Below are 17,975 nucleotides of genomic sequence, written 5' to 3'. Positions count from 1 at the left end.
GGTTTTCAGGCTTATTCTCCTGAATTCCTCAGGGAATAAGATATATTTTCCAAGGTTTATTAAAGTTTGGGTTTCACTCCATCTCCTACATCTAATTGGGTCTGCTGCACCAAAACGATGGACCAAGGGACTAAGATTTTAGTCATGCAAGATTCGGGTCCAAGACCTGGAACTTGGGAATGTCCCCAACTCAATATGCAACACTTCCACTCCCCAAATTGAGGTAGGAAATAGCCAGAGCAGTCACTGCCCTGTTCCCTCAAAGATTTGGAGAAAGTTAAAACAGGAGTGAGGATTGAAACAAAGTCCCCCTAAAACTGAGTTCCCTTAGTGGGTTTATGATTAATCTCTCTGTCCAAAACTTTATTCCCTTTCTTGCCCACTCTGACTTCAATCCTGAGCCAGCAGAACACTCATCGGCCAGAGTCAGATTGTTGTCAATAACATACTTCATGTAATAAAATTGCTGTTGTAGACATCATCATTAACGTACAAACTCAGGTTGTTTCTCCAGGACAGGACGAACTTCAAGACCCCGAGCCATGGACCACCTGGCCAGAAAAATCATAAACCAGAGATATTCTGACTCCTGAAACCATGCTTAAGAAATGTCAGAAGACGATGATTAATCCCAGCCTCTTTTTTTTATTCCCCTTTAAAACTCGTCTCCCACTCCCCCGCGTGGCACCCTGCAATTAAACCATTACTTTGCTGCAAACACCCACTTTCTGTGCCGTGAGCATAGAAGCCCCTTCTCGGTTACAGTGGTACAGAGGATGGGAACAGGGGAAAAGAGGTGGCATGCTCTATGTAGGAGTGTCAAAGGGAGCTGGGCCAAGAAAGATGAGATAGGAAGAACGCCCCGAGACTGTGGGAGGGTCCGTGTTGAGGGCAGGCCTTCTCATCTATATGGGCGGGGCCTCTGGCAGAGGCAGGGCTTTTCTGCCTCCAAGACTGGGAAATACCAGCATCAGAAGCCAAAAGAGGTGGAAGTTGGGGGATAAACTTTTTTCTACGCTCCATCCTGTAACTCCCTTGTATTATGACAAGCCTGCTCCCTTTGTTTACACGGCTTATGAAAAGAAGCTTCAGAGGGGTAAGGGACCCATATAAATCACGCAATGAGTCAAAAAAAGAAAAATGACTCATCAGCTGGGAGCCTCCTGCCCAGTGAGCAGTTTCCCATGAAGCAGCTGATTTAATTTCCTCAGCCAATGACAGAGGGGAGCCCTAGGGGAGGAAGCACTTTCACCAACTGCTCCCACCCTTTCTTCAACATCCGGCCAGATGCCCTCTCGTGCTGACCCCTCCCCTCCATACCTTCACATGACTACTACTCGGCCTCAGTCCCACCTGCTGAAATTAGTGTGTCCTTTATCCACACTCACCTGCAGCTCTCCAATGAAAAGACCGTGGAACCAAGAGGAAACCAGCTGCCGGCCTGAAGACTGAAATTGCTGTTACATTCACCACCTGGTGGAGATGGCTGTCGGTCAGCGGATGGGAAGGTTTGAGGAATCGATGAAATGGAAGGTCAGTAGATGAAGGTCCCCTGGTCGCCTAGGATTGGTAGGCCTTTGGGGGGGGGGTGGGGTCAGTCAAGAATAATCTGCAGAGGCCAGTGATGGGAAGGTCCTCGTGGTCCATGACGGGCGCAATTCCAAGAGTCAATTATTGGGAGTGTGAGGATGTCATGGTTGGAAGCCAGTGGAAAGAGGGCTTTTGAAATGATCAGAATCCAACCACCTCCCCCAGATTATGTTCTTTAAATATTACCCTTCGAATTTAGGTCTTTGATCTATTGAGAATGGATCTTGATATATAATGTGAGGCAGGGATCTAATTTCATCTTTTTCCATATCAATAATCAGTAATTCCAGCACCTTAAAGGCTCTTCCCTTTCCCCACTTTACATGATTTCAGACTGTGTATTTGTCCCTAAAATAAGAACATAAAAAAACCGTACAAAACATACAAAACAGGTTATGGATTCTAGGGGCATAAACCATACTGGTGTTTTGGGTCATAAATCCCATCAAAGTTACTAACGAACTCCCCCCCCCTCACACACACACACACACACACACACACACACACACACAAATAATGACTAGTAACTTTACTAACAGGTTGTCTTATACAGAGCAAATATTCAAGGACTGTTTAAATAAGTATCATTTTATTCACAAATATATTTTCAATCCGCACTTGTCTATAAGTGGACTGTAAGATTTGTAAATTGCAGGGGCCAGGGGCACACACCACAGCTAATCTCAATTGAAGTAGGTTGCTCGCCTGATTATTTAGCTATTGTCTCTCACCTCTCAACCTATTCTTCCACTGTCTGCTTTGTGATAGCGCAAACCAGATTCTCTTTTGCCAGCTTCACGTTAAGTTCTGCCAACATGGGCCACTAGAGAGAATGGGTAGGCAGAAGGAAAATTGAGATGGGACTTGCTTTTTTCTGTTTGCTTTCTCTTCTTGCTGCAGAGGAAACAGTTGGTTGCTGTTTTCAGTTTTCGTCCACAGTCTTAGAATCATCTTCATCCCACACCCTCAGGCATTCTAGCATCAGCCAGCCATGTGCTCTCCTCAGAGACTGGAGGAAGAGTTCCATGGCGGGGGAGCAGGGGACCAGGGGGCGGGGGTGTTGTCCATCCTCCAGGCTCCTAATTCCTTGCACCAGTCAGTCATTTGTCCTGTTCAAGCCAGCACAAAGTTTCAAGTGAATGACCGAGGAGCAGTGACTTCTAGCTAAATCACTCCTACGTAAAAAACAGGGTGACATTTGTGAGATTTTCTTATCAACCAAGGGCCCTCTTACCATGAGACTGGGTATTCTCAATGGCACTGGAATCCTAGTATAACCTGGGGTGTTTACGTGTCTGTCATTTTTTTTAATCTGGGTACCAAATTTGAAGGAATAGTACAAATGAAAAAAACTTAAGTGGATGCTTTAGTACAACTTACAGAAAAGGTAAAGGAAAACCCAAAATGGATGCATTGTCATGGTAACCAGGGAAGTCACCCCCACGGCCACTGGGAAGCCAGCCTGATGCTTAGCTCTCATCATCAGGGTGAGCCTGTCAGAGACACTCTGCCATGCCAGATTCGGGGGCCCTCATCACGCACAAGTGGGTTATGTGGTCACCCAATTCTTTGATGTATTTCACCTGCTCATTCAGGTTGTCACACAAGTAGGGGTCATTTTTCACAGTAGGCAATTTGTGCAGTTCCAGTAGTGACTGATTCATGCCCTCTTTTGAGTGGAACACACGTGCCTTGCCTTGAGACCACTCTCCGAGTCATCCTGTTCTGGTTTCAGCATACACCAAAGATTCGGCCACCTGGCAGGTTCTGCATCTTCATCAGCTTCTCAGCATGTCCCCTCCCCTCACGAGACTGGTGAAGAGAACAAGTTCTCCAAAGCCACATCATGGCCATCAAAGTAGTGAGACACGGACAGGTAAACGTCAGAGGCTCCAGGTGGATCTGGCAGTTATTTGTGGCCTCCAAGTCCTGGTGGTAGTGCTGGGGCACCTGTGAGGGGGACGTGGTAGTCACAGCAGTCACTCCACTCCCACTCGCCTTGGGAGTGGTCCAAGGGTGCTGTGAGGAGGCAGAAGGCTGGCTCTGCATGGCCAGGTTGAGGGGGTGGGGTGGCGAGCACCAGCTTCTGTTCAAGCACTGTTTAAGCAGGAAACCATGGCAACTCTCGGCAAAGAATGTCTTTTTCCCTGAAAATCATTATTCTGGTAGGCTGGCTCTAAGAAGGCCCTCAAAGATTCTCAACTCTCCCCTTGAGTGTGGGCTGGCCTAGGAACTTGCTTCTAAAAGAATACGGCAAAGATGATAGAAGATTTAGATATAATAGGTACAATGTGACACGGACTATAAACCATCTTCAAATGAGTTATGGAGTCATTCCCTAGCAATGAGAAAGAGTTCAAGACATTCTCTATCAAAATACACATTAAGGGTGTTAATCTGATGGAAAATGAGGGTAGACTTACGTCAACAAGTTTCCAAATTTCCATTGCAATCACGAGCTTATCTCCTTTGTGAGATCTCTGCCATTCTGCTAAAGGTTCAACACATTTGGTGTATCCATAGACATTCCTTATTTCTGACACATGATGAGGAACCATGTTACTGAAAACCTTGTCCTATTCACTGCTGTGCAAATTAGGGGCTGACTCGGCAAGTTTGGGGTGTTCAGACCCTGCACGTTCCAATGAAAGGAATGACCCTTGACTGGCACCTGAGAAGGAACCTCTAAGCCCTTGGAATATGCTGCCTGCCAAGAGCGTCTTTGTATACCTGGGGTTTCGGCCATGCCATATAGTTTACATTAGCAATATGATTTTTGGTGAACACCTGCTTTTGTTTGCCTGGGGCTCTGGGCCATTCTGTATCAGTTTGATCCTTAGGAGGCTAGAGTTTGAGAAGTTAAGGTCAGTCATGTGGTTTCTCCATGCCTCCATAACTAACCCCCTTACTGCCCCTCCCATCCCCCTGGCACTAAGGCTCAGGTGAGTTTCTCTGGTTGGCAATACGCCATATGTGTTGTCAGGTCATTGCTGGAGAATTAAGCACTGTCCATACAACTCCACTGGGAGGACAACTGGATGCACCTGGTTTCTCCTAAAGTCTGCCTCATGCACCTTTTACATTTGCTAATTTTAATTTGTAACTCTTCACTGTCATAAACTGTAACAGTTAAGTATAGCAGCTTTTATGAGTTTAGTGACTGCTTGTAGAGAATAATCAAATGTGAGGATGGTCTTAGGGACTTGACACAACTGCCTTCCTAAAATTTCTTTCTGATGTGAATTTATTGATGATTTTGAAGTCAAGCTCATTACAATTCAACCTACTTAGAGCCACTGATACTTAATGAGGTATATCTTCCCATTATCACTACATTCATTAGCATTCTCTCAGTGAAAGTTTTCAACTATATAAAAAGCTAACACTTTGATCTAAAGGCTTTTCCACACTGAACGTACCAAATCTTCCCTACACGTTTCCTGTGACATAAAATAAGACATAATTGGTAACTGAAGGCACTACCACATTTACTGCATTCATGAGGTTTCTCTCCTGTACAAATTCTCTGTTATTTCCTGAGGGTACACATCTGGCAACAGGCTGTCCCACAAGGACTACATTCCCTTGGGCTAGGAACCCACTGATATTTAATGATGTCTGCACGGCCACAGAAGGCCCTTGCACTGTCATTGTTTCAACAGAGTTTTTCTCCTGTACGGGTTCTGTGGTACATAATGAGCTGTGGTTCCCAAGAAAATCATTTTCCACCTTGACTGAATCCACACATTTCTCTTTCATATGAGTTTTCTTATGTTTAGTGAGGGAGGACTTGTGGCAGAAGGCTTTCCCACAATTGCTGCATCCATGGGGTTTCTCTCCTGTATGAACTCTCTGATGTCTACTGAGTATTGACTTCGTGGAGTAGCCTTTCCCACATACGTTGCATTTATAGCGTTTCTCTTCTGTATGACCTCTTTGATGTCTAATGAGACTCGACTTTTGAAAGTAAGCTCTTCCACATTCACTGCATACATAGGGAGGATTTCCAGTGTGAAATACCTGATGTGCAACGAGACATGGCTTATGACTGAAGGCTTTACCACATTCCTTGCATCCATAGGGCTTCTCTCCAGTATGAATTCGCTGATGTATAAGAAAATTACCCTTCTGGATGAAGCCTCTTCCACATTCACTGCATGTATAGGGTTTCTCTCCCGTATGAGTTTTCTGATGTACAAGGAGCTGAGATTTCCTGGAGAAAGTTTTCCCACACTCACTACATGCATGGGGTTTTATTCCTCTTTCCACTTGCATATGTATATTGAGCTCTGCTTTCCTACAGAAGGCTTTACCACATTTAAGGCATTTATATGGTTTCTCTCCTGTATGAGTTCTCTGATGTACAGTGAGTTGAGACTTTTTGATGAAGGTTTTACCACATTCAATACACTCATGTTTCTTTCGTTTTTCAGTTTGATGTATACTGAGTTTCGAATTGGTGAAGATGGTGTTTCCATATTTATTGCATTTAACTCCAGTGTAACGTTTTTCATGCTTAGTACGAAGAAACGATTTCTCATATTTATTAAACTTGTCAGGATTCTTCGCTACACAGCTTTTATTCTGGTTAACTAAATCTAAATTAGAGTTCAGTACATCAAACTTATCATGGCTTTGCCTTAAAGTAACAAGATTTCTGCGCAGATGAAACACATTTCCAGATGAACTGTGTTCACGGCCTCTTTCCATATCTTTACGCTTGTTTTGGATTTCCAAAGACCACTGCATATGATCACCAATTTCTCCAACTTCTAGAAAGAAAATTAATTCTTTCATAATCAGGTTATGGTAATAAAACTGCTTCTAAATCAGGTAATAAAACTGCTTCTAAAATGCCACGGTTTGGGCTGGCTCTTTGTGACAATTCTGTCATATGAAGGAAACCATCAAGTGTAAATTTACTTCTTGAATATGTGGGGAAACACAATGAAATAAAGCCATAACATCTTCAAAAAAAACAGCTGATTCAGAATCAATGGTAGACAATTCTCAATTAGTAAAGATTTTGCTGCTCTCCAAATAGATCCTTGCAAAACAGGCAAAGAGGATGAAGTAGAATTGTGTCTCATTAACATAAGATAAAGTAAGTTGGAGAGACATCTGATCTAGCATGATGGAGGATATAGCCATTCATTCCCCCAATGCTTATTGAATGTCTACTATGTATCATTCACTGTCCTAGCACTTGAATACAAATGCATCCCACTAGGCAAAAGAGAACAAAATGGAAGCAAAGAAATAAGGCAACTTCAGACTGAAAACTGGTTCCTAGCATATGAAAAAGAACAGTGGGAGTTGGCCAACTTTAAATAGGTGAACACCTGTGAGAAAATAAAAGTTGAGCCAAGAAACCAGGAATAAAGAATAAGCAACCTCATGTAAAGAATTGCAAGTTTTCATTCAAGTACAACAGCAATGCAAAAGCCCTGAGACAGGAAAGGTTTTGGCCAGGTCAAGAAATAGAAAGGTAGCCAGTAGGCCCTGAGTGGAACAGCTATATAGGGAGAAGGAAGTGTTGAAGTTCAAAAGGTAGACAGAAGGCATATCACGTAGATCTGGTAGGAAGAATCTGAATTTGACGCTAAGACTAGTGGCAAGCCACTGGAAGTTTTGAGAAGGTGGGGGGTTCTGATTTATATTTCCAAGAGGTTGCCGACTGCTACATGGATAGTGATGGGAGAGGAAGGAGTGTAGGAGAGAGGAAGTTAATGAAGTAATCCAGGGAAGAGATAATGGTGGCTTGGTGTGGAGCAACAGTAGTGTACGTGTGGAGAAGTGGATGAACTCAAGGCACATCTAGGAGAAGGAAAAAACAACATTCAGTGTTGAATTCAATGTAAGTAAAAGGGAGGAGTCAAGGGTTTTCCCTAGGTATTTGGCTTAAATGACTAGACGTACCAGCTAAGTTGTTGAGGAACATCAGGGAGACAGGTTTTGAACGTGGGAAAATCAGGTGTGTATTTTGACATAAACATTTTGAGATGGATATCTCGGTGCAGACATGAAGAACTCAACTGGAGAGAGGAATTTGGAGGAGACTTTGGCATAAGCCAGATCATGTCACTCTTCTGCCCCAAACCATTCAGTAACTGTCATTCTGAAAAAAAATCCTAAGTCCTTAAAATGGCCTGCAGTGCCCTGCATCGTGTGGGCCCCTTTCGCACCTCATGAGTATCACTTCCGCTCTTGATCACTCTGCTCTCCCCACACAGGCTTCCTGGATGGTCCTCAAACACGCCAGGTACACCTCTGCCTCAGGACCACCACTGCTGGTACACTTTTCCCAGGCCTACCCATGGATCATCCCTCACTCCATTCAGCCACCCTGGCAGAGCAGAGAGGCATTCCCAGTCCGTTGTGTATAAAACATCAGGCCCTCCTATTGCTTGACATTCATTACCCCCTACATTGTTCTCCGTGGTTCTAATTACCACCAGAAAAATTTGTATATTTCTTGTGTACCTCCCCCACTTAGAATGCAAGTTCTGTGAGAGTAATAACTTAATCCCTTTTATTCTCTGCTGTAGCCACATAATATAAAGCACACTACATAGCAGCGTGTATTAGGCATTAAAAATACTTGTTGAGGGAATGAATCAATGAAACAATCATACGTGTGGCAGGCATTGTAGAGACTGGTTTAAATGAAGCTGACTTTGAATTTAGGGAATGGAAAGAAAATTCTATGTAAGCATCACATTGTATCTTGCAGTCCCTTGATTACAGAAGGATTTAAATATCCCATAGTTGGTAGTAGGGTTATAACTAGAATTGTTTAGACTCGGGAAATTAAACTGAGAGTGACTAAGATGAATCAAGATAAATACCTGATCCAGCAAATATACAGAGAAATCAGCAAAGTATGCATGACGTTTATGGTTTGATTTCAGGTGGGGCCTAAGATTGTGAATTTTCTGTTTTTGTTTTTTTATTTGAGTGAATTCCTTTATTTCAATGTATGTGGGAGGCATAATTCACTCTGAAAATTACAATACTTATAGCTCTTCCCTTACCGTTTTATTATAAAAATTTTCAAACAGACAAATTTTAAGAATTACACAGTGAACAGCCATATATCCACCTCTTTGATTCTATAGTTAACGTTTTGCTACATTTGCTTTAGCTCATATTTGCCCAGCCAGAAAAAGGAAACAGACAGATGTATATTAAAAGACCGGGTTACCATGGGAACACAGCACCCTGGGTGGGGCTGAATGTTAGGAAGCAAATCAATATTACCCAAGGTTCAGTAGTCAGAAGATGATGATGGTGAATTTGAAGTTCTCTCTTTGCAGAGAGGCGTGGAAGACTGAATTTTCAAAGCAAGGGAAGAGGAAGGAACAAGCAGTGATACTATGGCAGTCAATGAAGAAGTGAAAATTTGAGAATCTTCAGAAAGAAAAATATCTAAGCAAAACAAATCAAGATCCTAGATGAAATAAATCAGTATCAAATCCAGGGGTGAGAACACAGGAGTATTTTCCTCTAAATGCTTAAGCAATGAATATTAACATAGGAGAGTAATAATCAGAGGCTCTGTTTAGATACTGTCAAAAGGTTAGAAACCAGAAGATGAGTCACCTCAACACTATTTCAAAGGTGTGAGGCCTCCACAAATCTAGGAATTTACTTCTTTTCTACCTGGATGTTTCTCATTCACTTACCTGGAAAGTTCTGACCATGGATATTTTCCTTTTCTAACCATGGTTTGCCTCTTTGCTTCAACTTGAAGATTTGAATTGGTTTGGGACTTTGATAACCTATTCACGAAAAATAACACAATATTTAGGAAAATATCTTTGGGCGTGAGATCTGAACATTGTTAAATGATACCTTTTATAGATTGTGTGACTGTACCTTGGAAAAGAGTTTTCCCCTTGGAGTAGAGAAAATGTACTCCCTTTATCTGAGGCCCGAGAGGAGACTGAGAATCTATCACTTATAGAATTCAAGTCTTATGTAGGGGTCAGCAAACTATGGTCGGTGGCTGTAACTCAGGCATTTTTTTACATTTTAAAAGCATTATTAATTCAGAATAAAGTGCTCTTACAAAACAGAGTATTCAAAAAGTGAAGGCAAACTTCTAAAACATGATAGCAAAAGTGTTTTGTACCATTAAATTTTAAAAATTAAAACCATTTAAAAATATTTATCTCACTGATGTTTCATCCTTTTGATGTTTCTATTTTTAAGTATATTTTATAGTGCATATAATAAATTTAGCAGAATACTTATATAATTGATAAATAAAAATATGTTATATGTGTGCTGAAAAAACAAAATAAAATAAAAGTGTTATTTAAAAAACCCCAGAATATAATTACAGAGACAGTAGGTAGCCCAAACAGCCTGCAGTATTTACTATCTGGCCCTTTGCAGAAAAAATTTGACAATCTCTCTTACATTATTCACACTTCAGATACCTGCCCCCAAATCACTGCACAATTGAGAAAGGAAAGACTGCTGATTGGGCACCCTGAGTGGCACAGGGAAGCAGTTCTTACCCACGGACAGCAGGTTGCTATAGTTTTCCAGCATCACATCCTGGTACAGGTCCTTCTGAGCAGGGTCTAGTAGCCTCCACTCCTCCCGGGTGAACTCCACAGCTACATCTTCAAATAATAATGATTCCTGTAGTAATGAATTCTTCTTTAATCTGGGATGATCATTTGATGGTTTGGAAGAGAAGTACAGAAATCTACTCTAATCATTTCTACTCTGTAGGCTGTATCTATGTAGGTGATTTACATTATATAGTGTGGAAGAATAGAAAGTCTTATACAGATATCCTGCTGCTGTGATTCAGCCACCCACCCCCTCAATAATTCAGAAGGTTTTCTGAAATGTGGTCATTAAAACCTCTTGTTAACCTTGATAGATTTGCCATCTGTGTGCATATATGCGTGCACTGAACTATATGAAGGTGATATCAGAACAAACACATGTATTCTTGCTCTCAAGAAGCCTTCACTGTGCACAAGTTAAACAGAAACAATAAGCACTAGAATTAAACATGAAAAACCTGATGATGCTGTTAATTGTAAGACACTGAATATAAACAGTGTTTAATATGTGCAAAGGCATAACAGAGTTTTAAAGATGAGTGGGCTAACTTGAAGAAACAAAGATGAATTCTCAAAACAAGAAATACAGTAATTGAAATTAGGAATTTCAATTTATAGATTGACTACCAATTTGATACGACATAGAGAGAATGGTGAACTAGACAACGGATCTGAAGTGCAAAAGACAATGATGGAAAATACAAAAGCGAGGTTGAGAGATATGAAGGATAGAGTGAGAATGTTGAATTTACACCTATTCTGAGTCTGAGGGAAGAACAGAAAATTTGAGGGAAGGTAAAAACCAAAGATGTAAGGGCAGAGAATATTTTAGAGCTGGTAAAAGACACAAAACCTCAGGATGAGAGAACCCCACAATTTCAAGCAGGATCAGGAAAAAGAGATCCACTCCTAGACACATGGAGGTAAAACTGCAGAACACCAAAACTCAAAGGGAAAATTCAAAAATATCCAAAGGGAAATGACATATACCTAACAAAAGAACAAATATGATTTATTGCCTCTAAGTTCTCAACAGCAGTGATGGAAGCCTGAAAAAGAATGAAATAGTATTTTCAAAGTGCCAAGTGAAATAACTTTCAATCAAGAATGTTATACTGGGAGTTGCCTCGTGAGCTGCTGCCGCCGCAGACCCTGAGGTCCCGCAGCGTGGAGTCAGAGGTCCGGAGGTCCCAGGCCACAAGGACGTCGCCATGCCTAAAGCACCAAAGGGAAAAAGCGTAGGACAAGAAAAAAAAGTCATCCATCCATATAGTAGAAAAGCGGCTCAAATTACGAGAGAGGCCCACAAACTAGAAAAAAAAGAAAAACTGAAGAATGAAAAGGCTTTGCGTCTCAACCTTATTGGTGAAAAACTGCAGTGGTTTCAAAATTATCTTGATCCCCCAAAAGTAGAATATTCAGAGAGACGCTTGTGAACTAACTGAAAGGTATTTAAATCAGTTCAGCAGTGAGCTGGAGCAGATCGAGTTACACAACAGCATCAAGGCCAGGCAGGGCAGGCAGCACTGCTCCCGAGGCGGCCATCAAGCAGACCACGGAGCGGGAGCGAGAGCAGTACGGGGGCTGCGGCCTTGAGATTCCAGACATTTTAAATGCAGGGAATGGGATTTTGATCTGAAGAAACTGCCAAACGTTAAAATGAGAAAAATCTGTGCTAATGATGCAGTGCCTAAGAAGTGTAAGAAGAAAACTGTGACAGCTGTAGACAGAGATTTAGGAGAATTGGAACTGAAAGATGAATCAAGGGACATAGACGAGGAACTGACTGCAGTGGCCTAACTGTCTTTACTTGAGTTGAAAATAAATAGTTTGAGAACCTCAAGTTACACTTGAATTGATTATGGTAAATAATTGTCTCTACACAAGAATTTGCTGTTTAGCTTATTCTCTTATATGATGAGAATCCCATTTTCAGTTTCAAAAACTGTGTTATGATTTTTACTTAAAAATGAATGTTGCTTTTTATTTACATTAAGTTGTTAGACTAGGTAGAAATGCTCTGCAAAATCCATTTAATCTGAATTTCTGGGGCTGGGAGAGCAATATGAATGAGGACAAAAAATGTTGTTATTTTTTTCCTCATGCTTACTTAGAATCACCTAATCTCATGTTTTGGGGCATGGGCAGCAGTTGCTAGAAGGTTACTGTGGTACTTCTTGAGCAGTGACGATGGCAAAATTGCCTTTTAGTAATATGTTTTACTCTTCTTCCTCTTACACATTAAAACTATTTTCTTTCCTTATAAAATAGGGAAAATGTGATACGGAATTTATATACATTTATGGGAACCCTGCGCACCTAGAGCCCATGCTCCACAACAAGAGAAGCCACCGCAATGAGAAGCCCATGCACCACAACAAAGAGTAGTCCCCGCTTGCCGCAACTAGAGAAAGCCCGCGCGCAGCAACGAAGACCCAACGCAGGCATAAATAAATAAATAAATTAATTAATTTTAAAAAAACCAAAGAGGGATATGAAAATTTGTGAGGATGTTTCAGATTGTCACACTGACCGGGTCCCTACTGTATTTAATGGTCAGGGACCAAGGGTGCTATATATCCTGTAAAGCATATGACTGTCCTACACAGGAAGAACTGTCAAGCTCAAAATGTTAATAGTACCCACAGCCTCCCTCTCGTTGAAAAACATAGGTATAGTAAATTATACTGTATCCCAGAATAAAACTGAAAAATATTTAAAGGAATAAAAGTCTATTACTCAACAATAAAAAATTTATAATGCCTGGTACTCAATCAAAATTACAAGATATGCAAAGAGAGAAAATATGACTCATACAAAGAGAAAAGATCATCAACAGAAACAAAACCAGAAATGACGTGCATAATAAAATTAGTAGATAAGAATAGTAAAATACATATTATACATACATATGTTTAAAAAGGTGGAGGAAAGCATCAACGTGATATGGAGTAATATGGAAGATATCAAATAGACCCAATTCCAACTCTAGAAATGTCTGAGATGAACAATGTACTCATTGGATGTGATTAATAGCAGACTAGACACTGCAGAAGAAAAGATTAGTGAACTTGAAGATATAGCAATAGAAACTATTCAGCATGAAACAGAAAAAAGACCTAAAGAGAAACATTTTAAAACAGCCAGAGAAAACAGATTTACTACATGCACAAGAACAGAGCAGATGAACACAGACTTCTCCTGTAAACAATACAAGTCAGAAGACAATGGAAAAACATCTTTACAGTACCGAAAAAAGAAAACTGTCAACCTTGAATTCCCAGTGAAAATATATTTCAAAAATGAAGGCAAAATGAAACCTTTTTCAGGTATGCAAAAGCTAAAGTAATTCAGCAGCGGCATACATGTACTAGCAAAAATGTTAAAGGATGTCCTTCAGATAGAAATCTAGATCTACCCAAATGAATGAAGGGCTGCAGAAATGAAAAACCTATGAGTAATATAAAATCTTATTTTTTTATACACCTTTAGAAGATAAGTGATTGTTTAAAGCAATGATAATAATGTATTGTGGGATTGTGGGATTTCTAAAATACAAAGAAGTAAAATGTAGGACAACAATAGCACAAAGGCTGGTAGAGAAGAAATGGAAGCACACTCTTTTAAGGTTCTCATACTATGAATGAAGTGGTATAATATTACTTGAAGATAGACTGTGATAGATCAATATGTAGAAATGAGTAGTTTACTACTCACACGAACTAGCACACTAACAATACCAACTAGAAAATGTCTTGCAAAAAACAGATAAAGATTAATATCCCTGAAACCTATTTTTTTTTTTTTTAGAGATCAGAAAAAACAAAATCAGCACAAAGGATTTGATTAGGCAATTCACAGAATACAAACAGTTAACAAATACAGTAAAATATGTTCAAAGTCACTGATAATAATGCAAGTAAAAATAATAGTAAAACTAATTCTGATAGCACTTATTAAATAACAGGCAATGTTCTAAGATATGTCCTACATATGTATATACATATATACATAGATCAGTGGTTCTCAACCGGCCAACAATTATTTTACAATAGCAGACATATGACATTTTAGGTTATCACAACTTGGGGGTGGGAGGGTGCTACTGACATCCAAAGGGTACTGACCAGGGAAACTGCTAAATATTCTATAATCCTGTGGTGTCCCCTCAACAAAGAATTTGTTGTTTGGCCAAAAAAGTCAATAGTGTTGAGGTTGAAAAACTCTGATATATATTAACCTATTTAATCTTCAGAATAATCCTTTCATGTAAATTCTATTATAATTCCTATTTTTCAGACGAAGAAAGCACTGCAGAGAGATTAAATAACCAGAATAAGATCAAGCAGGTAATTATAGACCAAAGCAAGATATGAATGAGTGAATCTGACCACAGAATTTGTGCTCTTAAACTAAACACTAGGGGCTTCACCTGGTGGCACAGTCATTGAGAATCCGCCCACCAGTGCAGGGGACACGGGTTCAAGCCCTGGTCCGGGAAGATCCCACATGCCACGGAGCAGTTAAGCCCGTGCACCACAACTACTGAGCCTGTGCTCTAGAGCCCACAAGTCACAACTACTGAGCCTACGTGCCACAACTACTGAAGCTCGCGCGCCTAGAGCCCGTGCTCCGCAACAAGAGAAGCCACCGCAATGAGAAGACCGCGCACCACAACAAAGAGTAGCCCCCGCTCACCGCAACCAGAGAAAAGCCCACGTGCAGCAATGAAGACCCAACGCAGCCAGAAACAATAAAGAAATAAAATAAAATAATAAAATAAAATAAATTAATTAAAAAAAACTAAACACTAGGCTCTACAACCTTCAAAAAAATGATATAGCTTTTATATTTCAGATTTGTAAGATTTAAAAACTGATACAATATTAAATAATAGCAAGAATGTGGGGAAAACAGAGACTTTCATAAACTCTGAGAGCAAGTGCTGAAGACTTTAAAAAAGGGCAATTTTGTAGCAACCATGAAAAATTTAAGTCCAGGTACCATTTGACTCATAGATTTCCCTTTTAGGAATCTAACCTAAAAAAAATTTCACACATATTCAGAATGTGTATTGTGAAGAAATTTTATGGCTAAAATGTATTTTAGGGACTTCCCTGGCAATCCAGTGGTTAAGACTCCATGCTTCCACTGCAGGGAATGAAGATCCCACATGCTGCACGGCGGGCCAAAAAAAAAAAAAGTACCTTTATATAAACAGAGTACATAAATTAAGGCATATACATGCTAGGAAATATCATGCAAACCTAAATGCAATGAGATAGATACATAAATACTTGAATGGAACGCTCTCCAGTGCAGGTTGCTATAGGAATAAAGCAAGTAATGTGTTTATTATGATCTCAGTAATGCAAAAATATTTTCACAAAAAATATGTGTGTATATGCACATAAGTGTACATAATGTATGTATATCTACATGCATATAAGTGTTAATAAAAACAGAATTATTTCTCTCCTAAGTGATGAGTAGAGAAGGGTTCGACAGGGCAACTTTCTTTTTTTGCTCTATTTATTTCCATATTGTTTCTGTATATTTCACAAACAAATGATTTGTATATGACTCATTTAATAACCACAAAAGATGATAAAAGTGGAAGGTAGCAGGTTGGATGGTGGCCTCCTAAAAGATATGTCCACTTCCTAATCCCCAGAACCTGTAAATTTTACCTTGTCTGGATAAAGGGTCTTTGCAAATATAGTAATTAAGGATCTTAAAATGAGAAGATAGTCCCAGATAGTCCGGGTGGGCCCTAAACCCAATGACAAATGTTTTTATAAGAGACAGACAGAAGGAGACAGACAAACAGAAGAGGGGGAGGTAACGTGAAGACAGAGACAGAGATTGGAATGACAAGGCCACAAGCCACAGAATGCAGACAGCCACCAGAAGCTGGACTAGGCGAGGGATAGATTTCTCCTTGAGTTCTGGAGGGAGCACAGCCTCACTGACAACCTGATTTCAGACTTCTGGGCTCCAGAACTGTGAGGGCATACACTTCTGTCGTTCTAGCCGCCTACTTTGCGGTAATGTATTATGGCACCCACAGGAAACTAATACAAGGAGGTAGATAAGAACTGACAATGAATAATTCGGGAAGAATACTACATTTCTAAGACTGGGATGCAGTGACAAAGACAATATCATGGATCCCTACATCCCAAGTCTTTAGCAGAGAATGTGATTTTAAACTCTGCTGGTAGGTCTGTACCCGGAATCCAATTCAGCAAAAAATGGCTTGAGAGGCCATTTAAACCATCCATTTGTCTAGATAAATCTAGATTTTTACATCTGAAGAAAGCCAGAATACCAGAAGGGTATTGAAGGAACTCTATAACAAACAACCACAGGTGTACAACTGTGTAAAAATTCACTTTACTATATGTATGTTATGCCCCCATAAGAAAGTGTAAAAACACACACACACATGAAACAGAGAAATGGGAACCTCTTCTTGCATATACCAGAAGGCTGCCATTGAGGCCACTGCGCCCTGCAGGAAAAGTCATCAAGAAATTTATTAAAACTTCAGTGCCAGGAAATACTTACTTTTCTGAGGAAATGATCTACTTTCTCTGTACAAAAACACGAATCATGTAAAGTTTTGTGTTTCTCTTGCTGGCACTGGCTGCCAAAATTATTGGAGATAATCTGGTAGCGCAACATAAATAACCCCTCAGGTCTTACAGTTTTTTATTAATATTCTGACTTCAGAATTCTGAGCAGAATCTCTGACCTGCATTCCCACCATTCCTAGTTTACCATGACATCAACATTATGGTTGATATTTATTTGTCTTCAGATTCAGGCTCTTATCAATGTGTCATTTTCCAATTAATCAAGTCAATTTTTATAAGCCTCTATAAATACAACAGAAAAGAAAGGAGGGAATAAATAAATATGTAAAACTCACCTGGACCTTGGTCATTTTCTTCTGTTCTTAGAAAATGACTGGAACTGGGATTCTTCTTTTTTTACTTTGCTAGATTGTCACTCAAATTCTGGTCACAGCTCTCACATCTCAAATTAATGGCATCCCCAGAAGTGACGCTTTCCTGGTTCTGGAACTTCCTTCTCCTTACTTCACTTGATTCTAAGGACTCAAAAGCAAATTCGCTTTAATTTGTACATTCCCCTCAGCCATACACCTTGTCAGTGATGTTAAAGGTGCTGCAGTAAGCGGAATCATGGCCCTCACAAAGATATCCACGTTCTAATCCCTGGAAGCTGTGAATATGTTACATCACAAGGCAAAGGGGAATTGAGGTTGCTAATGAAATTACAGTTGCTAATCAGATGACCTAAAAATAGATTTCCTGGATTATTCAGGTAGGCCCAATGTAATCACAAGGATCCTTATACATTGAAGAAAGCAGAAGAGACCAGAGAGAGATGTGATGTGACAAGAACTCTACACACCATTGTTGGCTTTGAAGATGGGGGGAAAGGGAAACAGGAGGCAAGGAGTGTGGGCAGCCTCTAGAAGCTGGAAAAGACAAACAGATTCTCCCCCTAGAGCCTCTAGAAAATAACACACTCCTGCTGAGACCTTGATTTTAGCCCCGTAAGATCCATGTTAAACTTCTAACGTACAGAACTGTAAGATAATAGACTTGTGTTGTTTAAGCCACTAATTGATGTTACTTTATCACAGAACTAACAGAAAACTAATATAGGGGGCTTCCCTGGTGGTGCAGTGGTTAAGAATCCGCCTGCCAACACAGGGGACATGGGTTCAAGCCCTGGTCCAGAAAGATCCCACATGTCGCGGAGCAACTA

At 40.3% G+C, this 17,975-nt stretch overlaps 1 protein-coding gene and 1 pseudogene across 2 annotated transcripts; one reads left to right on the top strand and one right to left on the bottom strand.

Annotated features, from left to right (window-relative positions):
• Positions 1-2,180: 2,180 nt before the first annotated feature.
• Positions 2,181-17,289, bottom strand: LOC133078680 (zinc finger protein 350-like). 2 transcript variants are annotated; one of them, XM_061173824.1, is made up of 4 exons: positions 17,110-17,289; positions 10,116-10,242; positions 9,276-9,371; positions 2,181-2,699 (listed from the first exon to the last, which is right to left on the bottom strand). In XM_061173824.1, the coding sequence occupies exons 1-4, from the start codon at positions 17,122-17,124 to the stop codon at positions 2,593-2,595; spliced, it is 345 nt and encodes a 114-aa protein (XP_061029807.1). In that variant the 5' UTR covers positions 17,125-17,289; the 3' UTR covers positions 2,181-2,592. The 2 variants fall into 2 exon arrangements, with proteins under 2 accessions (XP_061029807.1, XP_061029806.1); XM_061173823.1 differs by lacking the exon at positions 2,181-2,699 and adding an exon at positions 4,987-6,362.
• LOC133078800 (translation machinery-associated protein 16-like) lies at positions 11,386-11,975 on the top strand (annotated as a pseudogene).
• Positions 17,290-17,975: the final 686 nt, after the last annotated feature.

Source organism: Eubalaena glacialis, chromosome 18 (genome assembly GCF_028564815.1).
Source record: "Eubalaena glacialis isolate mEubGla1 chromosome 18, mEubGla1.1.hap2.+ XY, whole genome shotgun sequence".
Lineage (NCBI taxonomy): Eukaryota > Metazoa > Chordata > Mammalia > Artiodactyla > Balaenidae > Eubalaena > Eubalaena glacialis.
The sequence above is the reverse complement of the archived record's forward strand: the minus strand, read 5'-3'. Positions and strand labels throughout refer to the sequence as shown.

Bases quoted from the DNA above. Each gene is read 5' to 3' on its own strand.
- LOC133078680 (XM_061173823.1), bottom strand. The intron at 9,372-10,115 runs GTAAGAACTGCT...TTTCGTGAATAG, and splicing joins TAGCAACCTGCTGTCCGTGG to GTTATCAAAGTCCCAAACCA. The intron at 6,363-9,275 runs GTAAGTGAATGA...TTTTCTTTCTAG, and splicing joins CCATGGTCAGAACTTTCCAG to AAGTTGGAGAAATTGGTGAT.